Below are 15119 nucleotides of genomic sequence, written 5' to 3' on the forward strand. Positions count from 1 at the left end.
AAACAAGCTGCTGCGTAACCCTGGCAACCAGGATTCTGCACTGTCATGCCCATTGGCGGATTTTTGCGGACCCGCCCATTCCGGAAGTAGAGAACAAAATTAAATATTAGCCACAAGGAGCATATAAATCGCTGCGCCGTGTACGTTGTCTCCTGCGTCCAGAGACTGTATCCGTCCGCACAAAGACCGAGACCTTCCCCTCGCTGATACCCGACCCCCCCTGGAGATCAAACATGTCCACTGAGAAGTGTTTTGCTAAAGGTAAGACGAACAGCTGGTGAACTAAGGAGTCCTATGAAGCCTGCTACCCGTTAAACTGAGCAATCAGATCGACCTGTCAGGATATAGTTATATGTGTTTTACTATATTTTACTTTTACCGATCATAAATCACTCTAAGTTAATCTTTGGTTATATTTTCAAGTATTATTTTGAAGTAGCTATTTCAACTTGAGTAAATCCAGTAGTACTTGATGTACTGGTTTTGTTGTACCACAGACTGGGTAAAGGAGTGTTACAGTGACTCACTGTGGATCTTTACAGAAACTACACATCACTCATTTTATATAAATATCTCGATCTCTCCTGTGTGATTGTAAAAGACAGACATTATGTATTTTAGTTTAACTGTTTTATTTTGGTGGAAGAATTAAGCCACTGAGATGCTCAAGTTTAAAGTTCACAGTAGTATCGTCAGCAAAATGTTCTTTTAATATACCTTTCTTATAGTATATTATAGTGTTGTTCTTATTTATGGACTGTCATGAATACCTCATCTTAATAATATAGTTGGTTGGTGTATAAGTGCAATGTTTCATACTTTTTAAATCATCAATTTGATATGTAGAATATTAATCTATTGAGAAACTTGAATTTAATTGAAACTGATAGCTGCAGATTATACAGTACGAGATTTTTGGCTGAGATTGTGTAAAGATTAAGAACAAAACTCATAAAATGGAAAGGCTTAATGGTCACGTTAAACATAAAGTGATAATATTCCCCTAGTTTGTCACATGGCAAATGCCATGTTACATGGCTGCTCACTGCTCTGTGTGTCCTGCACCAGATGGGTTAAAAGCAGTGGTTAAATTTCTCTACAATTGCATGAGTGTGCTTGTGCATGTCTGTGCATGTGTTTGGGACAAATAAATGTATCTTAATCTTAATCTTGTTTGGAAATTATTATAATTTTTCTTGCCTTTCAGGAAGCGCTGCGCCCGGTCCAGTCCCCAAAGGAAGCATCCGGCTTTACAACATGAGATTCTGCCCATTTGCCCAGAGGACTAAATTAGTGCTGAATGCCAAAGGAATCAAGTAAAGAAATATTCTATTATTTTTAAGAGTACAGAATTACTACTGAAACATGAAGTTCCTGATCTCTGACCATTTTTTGTGTGTTTTAGACATGAGACCATCAACATCAACCTGAAAGATAAACCCGACTGGTTCCTTGAGCGTAATCCTCTCGGCCTGGTGCCAACACTGGAGACACCTGCTGGTGAGGTGATATACGAGTCTCCCATCACCTGTGATTACCTGGAGGAAGTTTACCCCGAGAAGAAGCTGCTTCCTTCCTCTGCTTTCGCCAAAGCTCAGCAGAAGATGATGCTGGAGCATTTTTCCAAGGTATTATAAAAATTAAAAAAAACATGCATCTACCTCTTTTCAGGGTGGGGGGGGGGGAATCTATAGTTTCCATCAGCTACTAATCATTTTAATGCCACTGTTTCCAACAGGTTATACCCTTGTTCCGCAAGATCCCAGCAGGGAGGAATAATGGCGAGGATGTCTCAGGACTGGAAGCTGAACTGAAAGGGAAGTTTAACCAATTTAATAAGGTAGGTTGCTCTTGTTTCACTATGTATTCACTGGGCTTGTGTTGTCCTGAGTGTGAGGTCAACTGTAATGCTTATAAATTTCTTAAAAAGTGTTCAAACATGATGCATTAAGGGAGATCATCCAGGTATCCTTATTTAATGACTACACCTTTTATAGTGTTGCTGATTAATAGAATGCTTATTCTTCAGGACCTGGTTGAGAGGAAGACCAAGTTCTTTGGCGGCGACACCATCACGATGATCGACTACATGATGTGGCCATTCTTTGAGAGGCTGGAGGTCTTTGAATTACAGCAGTAAGTAAAAACATCTGAGGACGATTCAAATAAATACATTTTATTTATAAAAGCATTTAAAGACACTTGTGAGTGGAGCAAAAGTACAAACAGAGGGGACAGTAGAAAACTAAAAAGTCTTCTTTGTCATCTTTACTTCCTGACATGCCAGATTTTATAAGTGTGATTTAAGTCCATGTGTTGTGGTTCTTTAATTAAGGGAATGGTTTGATTCCCTTTGTCTTTTAGCTGCCTTGGTGACACACCTGAGCTGAAAAAGTGGAAGGAGTGCATGTCGGAGGACGCAGCTGTCAAAGCCACCAGGCAAAGTGTGGACACCTACAAGGGCTTCTACAAGACCTACGTGGAGGGGAACCCCAACTACGACCATGGCCTTTAAAAAAATCACTGACCAAAACCTTAAAACCGTCCTTTTACATTCATGTTTATTGGAGTCATGTGTGACTTTGTAATCAGAAACATGGTGAGTTTTCAGGGATAAATTTGAAGAGAAATTTGTTCTGTTTTTAAAAAATCTAATCACTATAATGGGAATGAGGTGCAGTCATTGTATGACTCCAGATGTTTTCAATGACCAATCTCACTATTTGGCACTTTTTTTCTAATAAATTGATCAATGATATGACTGAGTCTGTGTTTTTGTGTTACAATAAATAGAAAACATGTTTTCCTGATACGCGTGTTCCCTTTTAATAAACCGAGGCTCCATCAACGCTTTGACATTGACCTAGTAGAACAGGCAAATAAAGCTTTTCTTTACAATAAGCAAAAGCGGAAATTATTAGCTGCCTTAAGATTTGTGAGAGAATGAAAGCAAAAACACTGCTGTAATAAACAGTAAATATTTCCATTTAGATATGCACAATATTTGAGGTATTTGTTAAAATTGTTACGTTTCTAAAAAGATTTTTCCTCTTGAATGAGTTTTTTTAAAAAGGGGCAGAGAAAGAAATAGGGAGAGAATACAAAAGCAGGCCCACAACTTGATCAACACCAGGTGTAGGACTGAAGTGATGAAAACCAAAAGAGAAGAAATGTCCACACACCATTTGATGCTTCCACAAACTTCATTTAATTTGACCTCCACCCGAGGTAGGAACCTACCTGGGATGTAATATAAAGTTTGTGTGAGCATCAACAGAGTCCAGACGTTTCTCCTCTTCTGGCATAGAAAGATTCACACCCCAAACCTCTTGTGGGTATACTTGTAAAATTATAATTTTTAGGTTTAACAACAGAACTACTGAATTATCTTAAAAAATACAGTATATTAGACTGTTTTATATGCAGCAAAACCCACTGCATATAAAGTATATGTTTTAGTTTGGCGCTGTATTCTCAATACACTGGTTAATGTGACAATTAAAGCAGCTCAAACACAACTTAAAATAATTGTTGTGTGTTCACCCTTCTATTCGAAACATCACCTTTGGTTACACAGAGGGATATTTAAAGACCCGCTTAGAAATAATTCAGACTCCGAACGTGACCGGAGCTCTCAAACTGTCATCGAGTCTGTGGTGTACACCTCCGTTTGACAAGTGAGGTGTGTATTCTTGTATGAGCGCAGGTGCATTTCTCAACATCTCGTGAAAATGTCTGACTGTTGCAGCGTACAGCTCCGTCTGCAGCACCAAAGACCGAAACAGATTGAGGGGCTGCGCTTTTTGAATGATCTCAGGAAGCCGGACGTCCTCCGGCACTCTACTGTTCCCGATGAGAACGTGGTGAAGTCTCTTCTCCTGCAGGCTCCTCTGCAAGAGCCCGAGCACGTCCCGAAGCCTGTGCTCCATGCTAACCATGCCCCACGCAGAGGGCCTCTTGCTCAGCAACAAGTGCAACAGGGCGGTCTTCAAGTGGTAGTTCGTAAGGGCGCTCTTCCCCGTGAGGCCCGTCTGCTTTCTGTGCAGGAACGTGACAATCTGAAGACAGTGCAAGTGACAGGAATTTTGTGGAAGGCGTTTGGTGAAAAGTTTCAGCAAGTTCCTCTCGTAAACAGCGAAAGAGAGGGGCCAGAGCGGGTCGGGAGAACTGTCGCAATCTGACGGAAAGTGTGAGACAAAGTAAGCATCCGAATCCCCAAGCTGTACCACCGGTATGATATTCAGGACGATGACCTTCCCTGAACGAAATCGGATCTTCAGAGCACCGGCGGCGTCCAAGTTGCGAAAAGTGACCTCGAAGTCATATTTGTGAGAGATGCGTCCCCAGGCTTTGGTGACAGAGATCTGAAACCACTTCATGACCTGATCTTTGGCTAAGAAAGGCGTGTTCCTGGAGCACAGCAGCTCATCAGGAGAGCGGTGCACCTGGATGGCTTCGTTCTTGCCGTGCAGCAGGCAGAGCATGTCCTCTCCGAGGTTAGCGGAGCCACAGAGGCAGCCGTCCTCGCCCTCGCCAAACCTGCTCACCTTTATCTTGCCACAGCCCTGCATGTCTGGAGGTATGTCACTGCTGGGGCTGCACCACAGATCGAACTGGAAGGAGTACGGGTCTGGTGGGGAGAAAGGCACTATCAGGTCGCAGGTTAGAGGCTTGCACACCTTCCAAGACTCGAACATGCTCCCAATCCCAACAAAGTCCCAGACTTCCATGTCTGCCTCTCTGTCGCACGCACTCCTGAGCGATTCCAGTAAATCGTCGGCAAAACCCTCGACAAACTCCCTCACCCTCCAGTTTTCATGGGCTGAACTGTGGGTGCATTTGTCACAGAAGTTTCTCAGGATATCTTTATCCAGCACCATGGTCCTGGGGGTGATGGCTCCAGTCTCTGAAAATATGTCCTCATCCTCAGACGGACGGATTTCCGTGTCAGCGAGATCCCCCCGGCACATCTCGATAGTGAAGAAGATGATGAACGACACGGTGCTCCAGAAGTACCAACAGTAGCCTCCCTCTGCGCTGGTCTCCTCCTGCTGGGATTCCTGCTGTGAGAGCTCTCTCTCCAGCCTGGCCTGCTCTATTTCCTGCCTCTCCTCGTGTGCCCGCATGCGAGCCATCAACTCCTCGTCCTGCTCCAGGAGCGTAGTGTTCTCTCGAGGGAAGAGCAGCGGGTGGTTCAGTATGGCGGCGGCCACCACCACGCACACTCGTGCAATGGCCCCCTGCATTTTCAGCTAGATTCAAGCGTGCATATTCAGGCACCCTGCAGACGTCCGTCCAGCTGCAGCTTTAGATCCTGAAACATAAACAAACAAGGGTTTCAGTCAAAAGACAAGTGGATTTAAGACGATAATGAGCTTTGGTATGCTGAATATAACATATGTAAATCATGGTGCAGCTAGTTTTGTAAGGTACTCCACCCATCAGGGGGAAGCACAGACTGCTTCTCTAAATATAGAGGCAGGGGCCTGAGTGACGCACTCGTTCAGCGTCAGACTGTGGAACATGGGAGGAAGGAAGATTGAACTCTTTAGAGGAGCATCGCCCTTTAGTGTAGTTTCAATGTCCCTGTTTAGATTCATATATGAACCTTCCTTACTGCAAAACATCTAGATAAAGTTTGTTCACTATGAAATTCATCTTCTCAGCAAAACAATGTGGAAAACACTCAGAGTGACATTATTATCTTCTTTCCTGTGTCGTTACGGAAGAGGAAATTACATAAGGTTAGTGCTCACGCTCTTGTTCTTCTTTCAGTAGAATTGAAAGTGCTTGCAGGATGCTCTGGCGAGGGTGGAGTGAGTGACCTAACAAAGTTTAACACAACAGTATGGAATCATGTACTTAAAATGGGAGTTCCTCAAATAAAAGGATAATGTAATATTGTGAGATGATGATGTGTCTGAGCTGAGCTTTAAAATGCTCAGCAGAGCAGGACTGGGCCGTTAGTATGTGAGGCCCCGGGGCCCGGGGGAAACTTCCCATGACTTTCTCAACGGGATGTTTTCCAACACTCACATGGCTTAGTCCATCCAAACAAACATCAGACCAGACGATGGGCCTTTGCTGTGGCTCGTTTTAAAATGATTAAAGATCTGTTTTGTTACTGAACATGAAGAATGTTCAACATCATCTCAGCCTGAATCTGTGGCAACTCGAGTTCCTCAAACAGTTTTCAGTCAAATTAGATAATACTAATAAAAGCAAAGCAATCTTGCAACAGGTTTTACTGCTACAGCCGAAATAGGACGATTATGACAACTTGAAGATGATGTTAACTGAATGAGCAACTTCTTTGATTATTGATAAAAAAAAAATTTTAAAGTGACAAATATGTAGGTGTCGATGCTTTGCTAGTCTTACATGACAACATACTGAGTATCTGTGGGTTGTATGCCCGCTGATTGAATAAAACAAGAAAACATCTCTGGGATCACCCGCAGATATTGGCGACATAATGTGAAAATCATATCATCAGTTATGTACCTTAGCCTCATCGGGTGTTTCTGCCTTTTAATCAGACCTCACCCTCTGCTAAGACAGGCCCGCCACAGGCTTATCAATATGAAATGTTGGTTTATTGGACATTCTCTACCCCCTGTTATCAAAAATCCCCATTTTCTGGCTCTAGATATAATACTCGTAAACAGAAAATCATCATTAGTTGAAGGCCTATTTTATAATCTAAACAAATTGTGTACAAACATCTGATTGTGCAGAGTAGCTCCGGCTGCCAAGTGTGTGTTTCCACTAAAATGACTGAGTAAAGGGAGTTTGAAGGCTGACAAGTATTCTGATTTAACTGTAAAGTAAATGGGTGTAGACTGCACCATCAAGCTCACAGTCACTGGGTGTAACGGAATAAATGAGCAGAGTGTTTGTGTGTGTGTGTGTTTGTGTGTGTGTGGTGATGGACTCATCTGAGCCACTTAGTGACCAGCACTCATCACAGAAACGTGGTAGTAAACACACACTATATTCCAGAGGCATGAGTCACTTCAGGCAGACAAACTCTTCTCTACACGACGATGAGGTGCGAAGCTTGAAAAGCAGGAAAACCATCTAATTGTCCCTGAACATGTGACCAGCAGCAGGATCTCATCATTTCAATCGACATATTTGCTCCTCATCCGGGTACAAGGCAGCAGAAGTAAATCTATAATATGTTAAGTGTTTCAAAAAGTGTGTTAAACTCACCTGCTCTCTATGTTGACTTCATGATGATGAGCTTCGGGTGTAGAAGCAGCTTCATCAGCATCCAACTCGTGCGAACAGCGAGGGAACCGCTACACAACTTTTCTTCTACGCACACATTTCCTGACTGTGACTCCACCCATAGAAACACACACCGCCCAGCTTCCTCTGCCCTGACTCAACACGGAGCCATGCAGGGCTGCATTTACTGCATGAAGGATTTGTACAGGAAACTGTCAAAGTGTCACCGTTAATTACATTAGAATGCCATGACAAAGAAATATGTATTTATAAATATCTACTTTTAAAAATATGACTCTAATATAATTTCAAGTTAATGGAAACTGTGATGCTAATTCGACATACTTGATTTTTAAGGAAATTATAATGTTGAAAATATAGCCAAAATGGCCACTAAATGCAAAATAGCAGGCTTCCTGTTGCGTTTTTCGAATTTCAAATATAGACTTTTGTTTGTCTGGTCATAATACACATGTTTATCGATTTTTGTGAAGATTGGTCAAGGTGAACACATTCCCTTACATGTTGGCAAGAATCATTTATAATATACAATAATAATAATAATAATAAAAATAATAATAATAATAATCCTTAGTTTCAATAAGGCCTCACTGTCTGTCAGCGCCTGTCAGTGCTGGAGCCCAAAAAAATTAAATTAAATTAAATTAATTGAAAAGTCTCAATTTGTCAAAATGGTTTGATAACATTTTAGGAATCTTTGCTAATTTGGTTTGAATATATATCAAATCAACCAATAGATCCATGTTGCTACACTTGTTTCAGGTTCAAGTTCATTAATCTAACAGTAAGCTATATATGGTTACATTATTACATAATGGGATATTTAGCAGCTGCAGCACTTACAAATACTTTGCATACACAAGGTGGCGTTTTCTGATTGAGCCAAACTCGACCAAAAGGAGGACAAGTAACACATGAAGAGCAGCTTGAGCACAACTTCTTGGAACCGTTGGTAAAAACCACAACAATCACAACTTTGACTGGCAAAGAAAATCTGTTTTCTATAAACATAAGACGAACAAAACGAAACCAGCCACAATTTGACAACACGAAAGGAAGAAATCAAAGCACATTTGACATTTAATCCACATTTATTCCAGTTTATGGTACAATAATAATGTAACACATTCATCACACACAAAAGGGCATGTACAGCATTCATCAGCACAAGAGCGCAGGCGTGATTCAGTGCATTTCGGATCATTTCATCTAAACATTTTAAGGTTATTTTTACTTTCACTCTATTATTTAATGACCTGAGAAGCAGATAATACTGATTTTGTTTTAACTGTAATATCATTGTACTTCACAGACATCTGACGAAAACCAAAACTTAATTCTGCTTTTATAAAACTTGGGCCTGCTCATTTAGTCTTTTACAAAAAACACTTAAAATGGTAAAACCAGTATTTACAGTTCAGCTCAATCATGTAAACATCTCAACACAATAAAAATTTGCTCAATAGACGGCACTGAATATATTCAAAAGCTGCTTCCAATATTTACATTCAAACAGGAGCATCTGATGCAGCCGTGCTGTCACTTCGTAATATCTCTGCCACCTTCTCTGCTTTTTCCTTTTTACGACTTTTTTGTAGGAGTGTTATCAATTTTTTTTCCCGACCGCTTCCCTCAATCTCCATCCATTTCGATAGTAGTTGGATGGTCTGCTCCACAGGATCAGGGTCGACCATTCTAGAAGAATCAATATCAACTTTTGTCATCCCACTGCGCATTGCCACATCCTGCATATCCTTCCATCCAAGAACGGCTGCAATGTCGGGCACATGCTGAAGTTGAAGTTCTGAAATAAAAATAAAAGTACAAGACAATGGGTTAAAACTGTAGGGATTTCATGATAATTTGTTGTCGACACACATAGTGGCTATGTAGCCTTAAGGTAATAAATACAAATAAAAGACCATTAACATTACAAAACAGAACAGTGGCATGTTGGAAAGTTTTGAGATTTCAATTATTAGGTATAGCTCAATGACTGTAAAAACATCTTTAAAGAAAAGGGTGTCACCTTCCTGTGTCATGTAACTACATCAATTTATTTTTTAAAAAACACTAGGAAACCTTCCACAAAAAGGTCTGATGAGATGTACAGGTCTTAAATCAACAGATAACCGAATTCATGACACATCAACACATAATAAAGCAAATAATTACATGAAATGTTAAGTCAATTTCATGGATTATTCTTCTATTTAATCTAACATGCTAAAATCCTAGAACAACTGCAATTAAAGCTCTAATGCTTGTCAATTGAGAACCAGTTTTTCTTACTTTTAAGAGGCTCCAGCTCCTGAGAAGACAAAGATTTCATATTAATACAATATTTCCCACTCCAGCCGGATAAAAAACGAATTGCTAGGCTTACACAAGCTTGACAAATAAACAAAAAGTCAAATCACAGTAACACTGTCACAGAAGAGGACACACTCGGGGTTACAGACAACTAACCTTCACATCCTATAGAAAGGGGCAGCTAGGCCAACATTAGAGGAGACACATGGAAGAGTTTATCATACATGAATGTGTCTATGTGTGAAGAAAGAGGCGAAAAAAAAAATAACTCACCACCTCGGTTGCATGGCCGTTTGTGTGGGATGACGGCTGATGTGTTGAATCTTGTAGGAAAAATAATCAGAAAACAAGACTTGTGAACTTGTGAAATGTGAACTGAACCTTCAATAATATTTCTATACTTTGCTATTTCACTGAGGCACATATGCACTCTGCTGGTCACATTTTTTCTGTTTGTGGTTGTAAAGTAGTGTAAATACTCACATGATTGTCCTCTTCTCCAATACCAGAGTGCAACTGCAACTGATATAGCAATAGCCACTAAGATTGGGATTAGTATTCCAGCTATTGCTCCACCGTTTACCCCTGAAAATTAAACATAAGATTACATTTTCAAATCAAACTAAATTATATCATAATTTTTTTGGAATAACACAAATTGAAGCCATCATGATAAAATGCAAATGGTGTAGTGATAAACTAACACATACCTTCAGTTATGGCATTGCAGACTGTGTTGTTTGTGGCTGTACAGGCAACTCCGACGCCCTCAGAGCCACATCTTCCACCAAAAGAAAAACAAGTATGAGTGACAACAGGAAACGTGACAGTACAAATGAACAGAAGCGCAGCGGGGCTTGCTTAATCGTTTATTTTCAAAGGGTTGAAGGCTACCGACAGTATAAGAGCAGAACTTACTCTTTGCAAGGGAAGCAGGTTGTGCACGTTTCTGGGTCACTGCTGCAATAATGATCTTTTTTACATCTGCATTTAGCGTTACTGGTTCGGGTGCAGTTTTCAGCCACCTCTAGATTCGCTGAAATGATAGTTCAAAAAGACAACAGACATTAGAGCTTAAATTGTTATTGTGACAACCCTTCAAACCTTTGCTACAGGTGGAGATGAATTTCATGTAAATGTTAATTATATTGTAGGTGAATCAAATCACGTAAATTGTCTGACTACTTAAGAAAATAACATTAAATAATGTATACTTATGGAGCTAATATAGATTACGATCAATCAATATACTAGATTAAAATTACTATTACTAGGATTTTGTGTAGTAATGACTTTGCTTTTCCTAGTGTGACAAATCAAAATGCCTGCTAGCCTTTAATCATTCTAAGCAATGTTTTGTTGTACATATTATGAAATTTAAAGAAACTGTGATGTCTTGTTGTGTCTGTACCGTTTGGGTGTGTACAGGATCTGCAGAATTCACAGGAATCCTGGTCAGTGGCATGACTGCTGTACGTCCCAGGACCACAGGCCGCACATTGTCCATTAGATTGATTTGCAGCAGTGCAGTGAGTCTTCACCTGCTGGCCTGCAGTAGGGGCACATATGAGCCAGAGACAGAGGGAAATGTTGTGGTTAGTTTGGGGTACATCCACACCCACACGCAACATAACAAATCACAATAAAAGCTAAAAATTATAAGTGCATACTTTTGTTGCATCAGTTGTGTTTTATTTCAGTTTATATATAGTGCATAGTGCCGTGGGCGGCTGTGGCAGAGTGGGTGGCTGTGGCTGAGGGGTAGAGCGGTTGTCCTCCAACCTGAAGGTCGGCAGTTCGATTCCCAGTCTTCCCCATCTGCACGCCAAAGTGTCCTTGGGCAAGATACTGAACCCCGAATTGCCCCTCGTAGAACAACAAAGTGCTGCTAATAGATGCACTGTATGAATGTGTGTGTGAATGGGTGAATGTAAAACTTTACTGTAAAAAGCTTTGAGCGGTCATCAAGACTAGAAAAGCACTATATAAATACAAAACCATATATTTGCACAATTAATATATTTATAGTTTATAGAGTTATATATATGGTCAACTTTCACTGTCAGGCAGCAAGTTATGAATGCCATAATGAAAATTTGCCAACTTTGCCTTAAATCTTGGTTGGGGGTTACCATGAAAAAGAGTGAGATGAAATATGTGTAAATTTAAACTTTAATTCCCTCAAATGCCTCCTTCATTTAAAAGAGGCAGCTCGACTTGCTGTGTGTGATCCAGTGAAATGCACATGTCATATAAGCACTGTCACTCACCAGCTCCACACAGACAGCAGGACCACTTTCCATGGTCGTAGGTGCCATGTGCACACGCCTGCCTCCTGCTGCGGATCAGTCCTCTCACTACCCGCTCAGAGAGTTTCTCTTCAGATTGGGGCGCGGCTGAAGAAAAGTCCCTGGCGATTAGAGGAAAAGAAAACAGAAAACGAAAGTGGAAGTTAGCAAAGTAATCTCCCAGTGGAAAGAACCCGGGGAGTCGCCCTTTATTAACGGGTCTGGGACCATTTACCAGACACACATTAACTAACCCAACCAGCTGGTATTCATCTGGAACGTGTTTACTGTTATATGAGTCAAAGGATATCGCTTGAAAACACTCGCATATAAAGTAAATCTAACTTGTATGTGACTTGACAGCGCAGAGTTTCGAGGGAAGCAAGTGCTCGTCGTTTTGGATGTTGCGAGCTGGGCAGCGGCTTGGTTCATTAGCGCCCCCTGATGCCGGAGGACCGCCGCTGGGTGAGGGCTGCAGAGAACAGCGTCGTAGCGGGTGAATTACACTGAACCACCGCAAGGGGTCAGCGCAGTCCCCAACCGAAAAGAAAAACCTCAAAGAAGAACATCAGCAATGTGTTTTCAAACAGTTTGTTTCACTTCACGGTGACAGACGAGCTAGCTTGCTTAGCTTCTTTAGCTCGTCTAGCTCGTTTACATTTAGCTTCACGTCAGAGAGCAGCGCCCGCTACAGGTCGCCTCCGGAAGTGTCTGCGATGAAAACCGCCACGAATGAGGCTAAAAGAGGAAACATTCGGTGTTTCCCCACAAAAAAGTCGTGTATCGTGTGTGCTAACTTTCTCCCTCAGCTAACCGTGTGATGTGACCTCGGGTGCTGTGGTGAATCCTGCTCGCCACCATAGCCTGTATACTAAAACCCACACTGTCCCCAGACCAGCCACACATTGTGTATTTAACCTCAACAACACAACACAAATCCTGACTGACATGTCTTCACGGCACAGATCATCAAATTAGCTTCGAATCAATCAAACCTCTGATTTTAAAAAGGATGTTAAGCGAGTTGGACACAGCACCAGGAAGCCGAGGTGAACGCCACCAGCTCCACTAACGTTGAACCTGTGGATTATCTAACTGTACTTACAGTGACACATGAGAGATGATCAACACGCAGGTGAAGAACCACAGAGGGAACTGGTTTGGTTCGGAGGCCATCACGTCTTCTCTTCAGGAGCCGTGTCAATGTGCCTCTCTCTCTGTCAAGGCGGGGCAGTTCTACAGGGATTTTTACTTTCAGTTTTATCACCAGTTCCAGCCGGCAAAAAGGATCTACACATGTTGTAACATGTCTAACTTAACACGTTGACTCTATAGATACAATATTTTTTTAGTTTCTGTGTATTTTTCCTTTACTGGAATATGAGGACAGGGGTCTATTTAGGAACAGAAACATAAATGTGGTTAAAAGAAACATTTAGGTCACAACACCCGCCCCTGCACACTCTACCCCTCAGAAAGGAAATAACCACACACCAAAAACAAGGTCTCTTACTTCTGTGTTTTTCATATTATATTTTAAAGTTAAGCTTACAGTTCATATTCCTGTTTTAACCCAACATGGGTAAAGCATATATTTTATATGTATTGGTATATATAGTTAAATACATGTTTTGATACGAATCAGCTTACTGCTCAACAACTGCAGGATGTAAGCTTGCTAAAATAGATACCTCAGTTCACATACATCCGTATAGAGGTATATGTATTATTACTAACAATGATAAGATTATTATAAATCCTTTTGTGCGTGAAAAGTTGTGAAATATCAAAAATGAATGTCAGTCACAGCAGAGTCTTCAATTGTCTAACTTTGGTGGAGCTACAGTCAGAAACTCAAAAATATTCCATTGTCAGTTATATTTGCTGAACAAGTGTAGAGCTCAAACCAATGAACAACAGCTTTGAGATTCCTGAAAGGATAAGTTAATAATCAGACTAGTTTTTGATCATTTTCATGTTGATGAACTATGTACGTCATCAGTGGTAAGTGGTAACTACAGTGTTACTTTAATCCATATATGGCAGAAGAACTGCTCTTGTGCCACTAGGAGGTGTCATTGTTCTTTGTTTGCTATATAGCTTCCGGAACTATGGAGGGTTTTACTCCTGCGCATGTGGGTTTATCACTATAATGTAATACAATCAGACAGAGGTGTGGACTCGAGTCACATGACTTGGACTCGAGTCAGACTCGAGTCATGAATTTGATGACTTTAGACTCGACTTGACAAAATGTAAAGAGACTTGCAACTCGACTTGGACTTGGACATCAATGACTCGTGACTTCACTTGGACTTGAGCCTTTTGACTTGATAAGACTTGCTCCTTTCCCCAAAACCCAAAGATTAAAAAGTATGTTATTAAGGAACGCTCTGTATCGTTCATTGTGTATGTGTGCGTCAGGGGTGTAAAGTAATGAAAGGCAAGGCAAGTGGTAGATGCTGCATAGAGTGGATGACGTTCCCTAACGTGCACATTCAACATATGAAAACTGATCGTAAAGTTCACTGTTCGCGAAAAATATGCGCGACATGCACAACACTGCACAGGGATCCACTGCGGAGGGGACGCAGAGCCGCGGGTTGCCGACCCCTGGCTACGGCGAAAGAGCGATTTGTTTACTGCTCCGCCGTTAAAGAGATGCGGACGTCAAAACATTAGTTCGGCTATAATATTAGATCCGCCTCGCATTTTCTCCTCCCGGTCGCCAGCCTGTTATGCCTCCGCGCCGCACCGGTGGGGCGCACCATACAGAGAATCACTGCGCTACACAGGGGCGGCCCTAGCATATTTGGGGCTCTATGCAAGAGCCCCCCCCCACTCAACAAAAAAAAGTTGAAAAAAACGGAATTGCAACTTTCAGACGGTATTTTGCCCTGTAAGACTGCATTTCATTTCAAATAAACACAACAACGATCACAACGACATGGTGCAAGCATTCGTTTTAGACAGCGTCTCTCCTCAGGAGAAGGAAAACATTACGTAACGTTTCAGCTTGACCTCAGATAATATGAACGTGTTTACCGTTCAAATTCATTATTTGTCATTAAGTTGCGTTTAATTCAACGTTCTCATAAAAATGAACGCGTTCAAGGACAACACTGCCTGAAACTCAATAGCCTACTGGCCTACCTGCCTCGGCCGCCTGCAGGTGACTCTTCAGCTGTGCTGGATTGCTGTTCACTGCAAAGTGAACCAGGATGAGCTCTACTCACCTTGAAAATCAGCTGCTGCTCAAACTCA

At 41.4% G+C, this 15119-nt stretch overlaps 3 protein-coding genes across 3 annotated transcripts; 1 reads left to right on the forward strand and 2 right to left on the reverse strand.

Moving 5' to 3' along the window:
• The first annotated feature begins 114 nt into the window (after window positions 1-114).
• On the forward strand, window positions 115-2758 carry LOC133020693 (glutathione S-transferase omega-1-like). Its single transcript, XM_061087380.1, has 6 exons — window positions 115-261; window positions 1208-1316; window positions 1406-1628; window positions 1739-1840; window positions 2030-2136; window positions 2365-2758. The coding sequence occupies exons 1-6, from the start codon at window positions 234-236 to the stop codon at window positions 2513-2515; spliced, it is 720 nt and encodes a 239-aa protein (XP_060943363.1). The 5' UTR covers window positions 115-233; the 3' UTR covers window positions 2516-2758.
• itprip (inositol 1,4,5-trisphosphate receptor interacting protein) lies at window positions 2544-7302 on the reverse strand. Its single transcript, XM_061087379.1, has 2 exons — window positions 7216-7302; window positions 2544-5314 (listed from the first exon to the last, which is right to left on the reverse strand). The coding sequence occupies exon 2, from the start codon at window positions 5244-5246 to the stop codon at window positions 3609-3611; it is 1638 nt and encodes a 545-aa protein (XP_060943362.1). The 5' UTR covers window positions 5247-5314; window positions 7216-7302; the 3' UTR covers window positions 2544-3608.
• Window positions 7303-8326: 1024 nt separating this feature from the next.
• Window positions 8327-13075, reverse strand: fas (Fas cell surface death receptor). Its single transcript, XM_061087085.1, has 9 exons — window positions 12961-13075; window positions 11838-11977; window positions 10979-11116; window positions 10486-10603; window positions 10278-10348; window positions 10051-10152; window positions 9841-9890; window positions 9547-9565; window positions 8327-9058 (listed from the first exon to the last, which is right to left on the reverse strand). The coding sequence occupies exons 1-9, from the start codon at window positions 13029-13031 to the stop codon at window positions 8763-8765; spliced, it is 1005 nt and encodes a 334-aa protein (XP_060943068.1). The 5' UTR covers window positions 13032-13075; the 3' UTR covers window positions 8327-8762.
• Between the last annotated feature and the right edge of the window lie 2044 nt (window positions 13076-15119).

The sequence above is a fragment of the Limanda limanda genome, chromosome 15 (assembly GCF_963576545.1).
Source record: "Limanda limanda chromosome 15, fLimLim1.1, whole genome shotgun sequence".
Taxonomy (NCBI): domain Eukaryota; kingdom Metazoa; phylum Chordata; class Actinopteri; order Pleuronectiformes; family Pleuronectidae; genus Limanda; species Limanda limanda.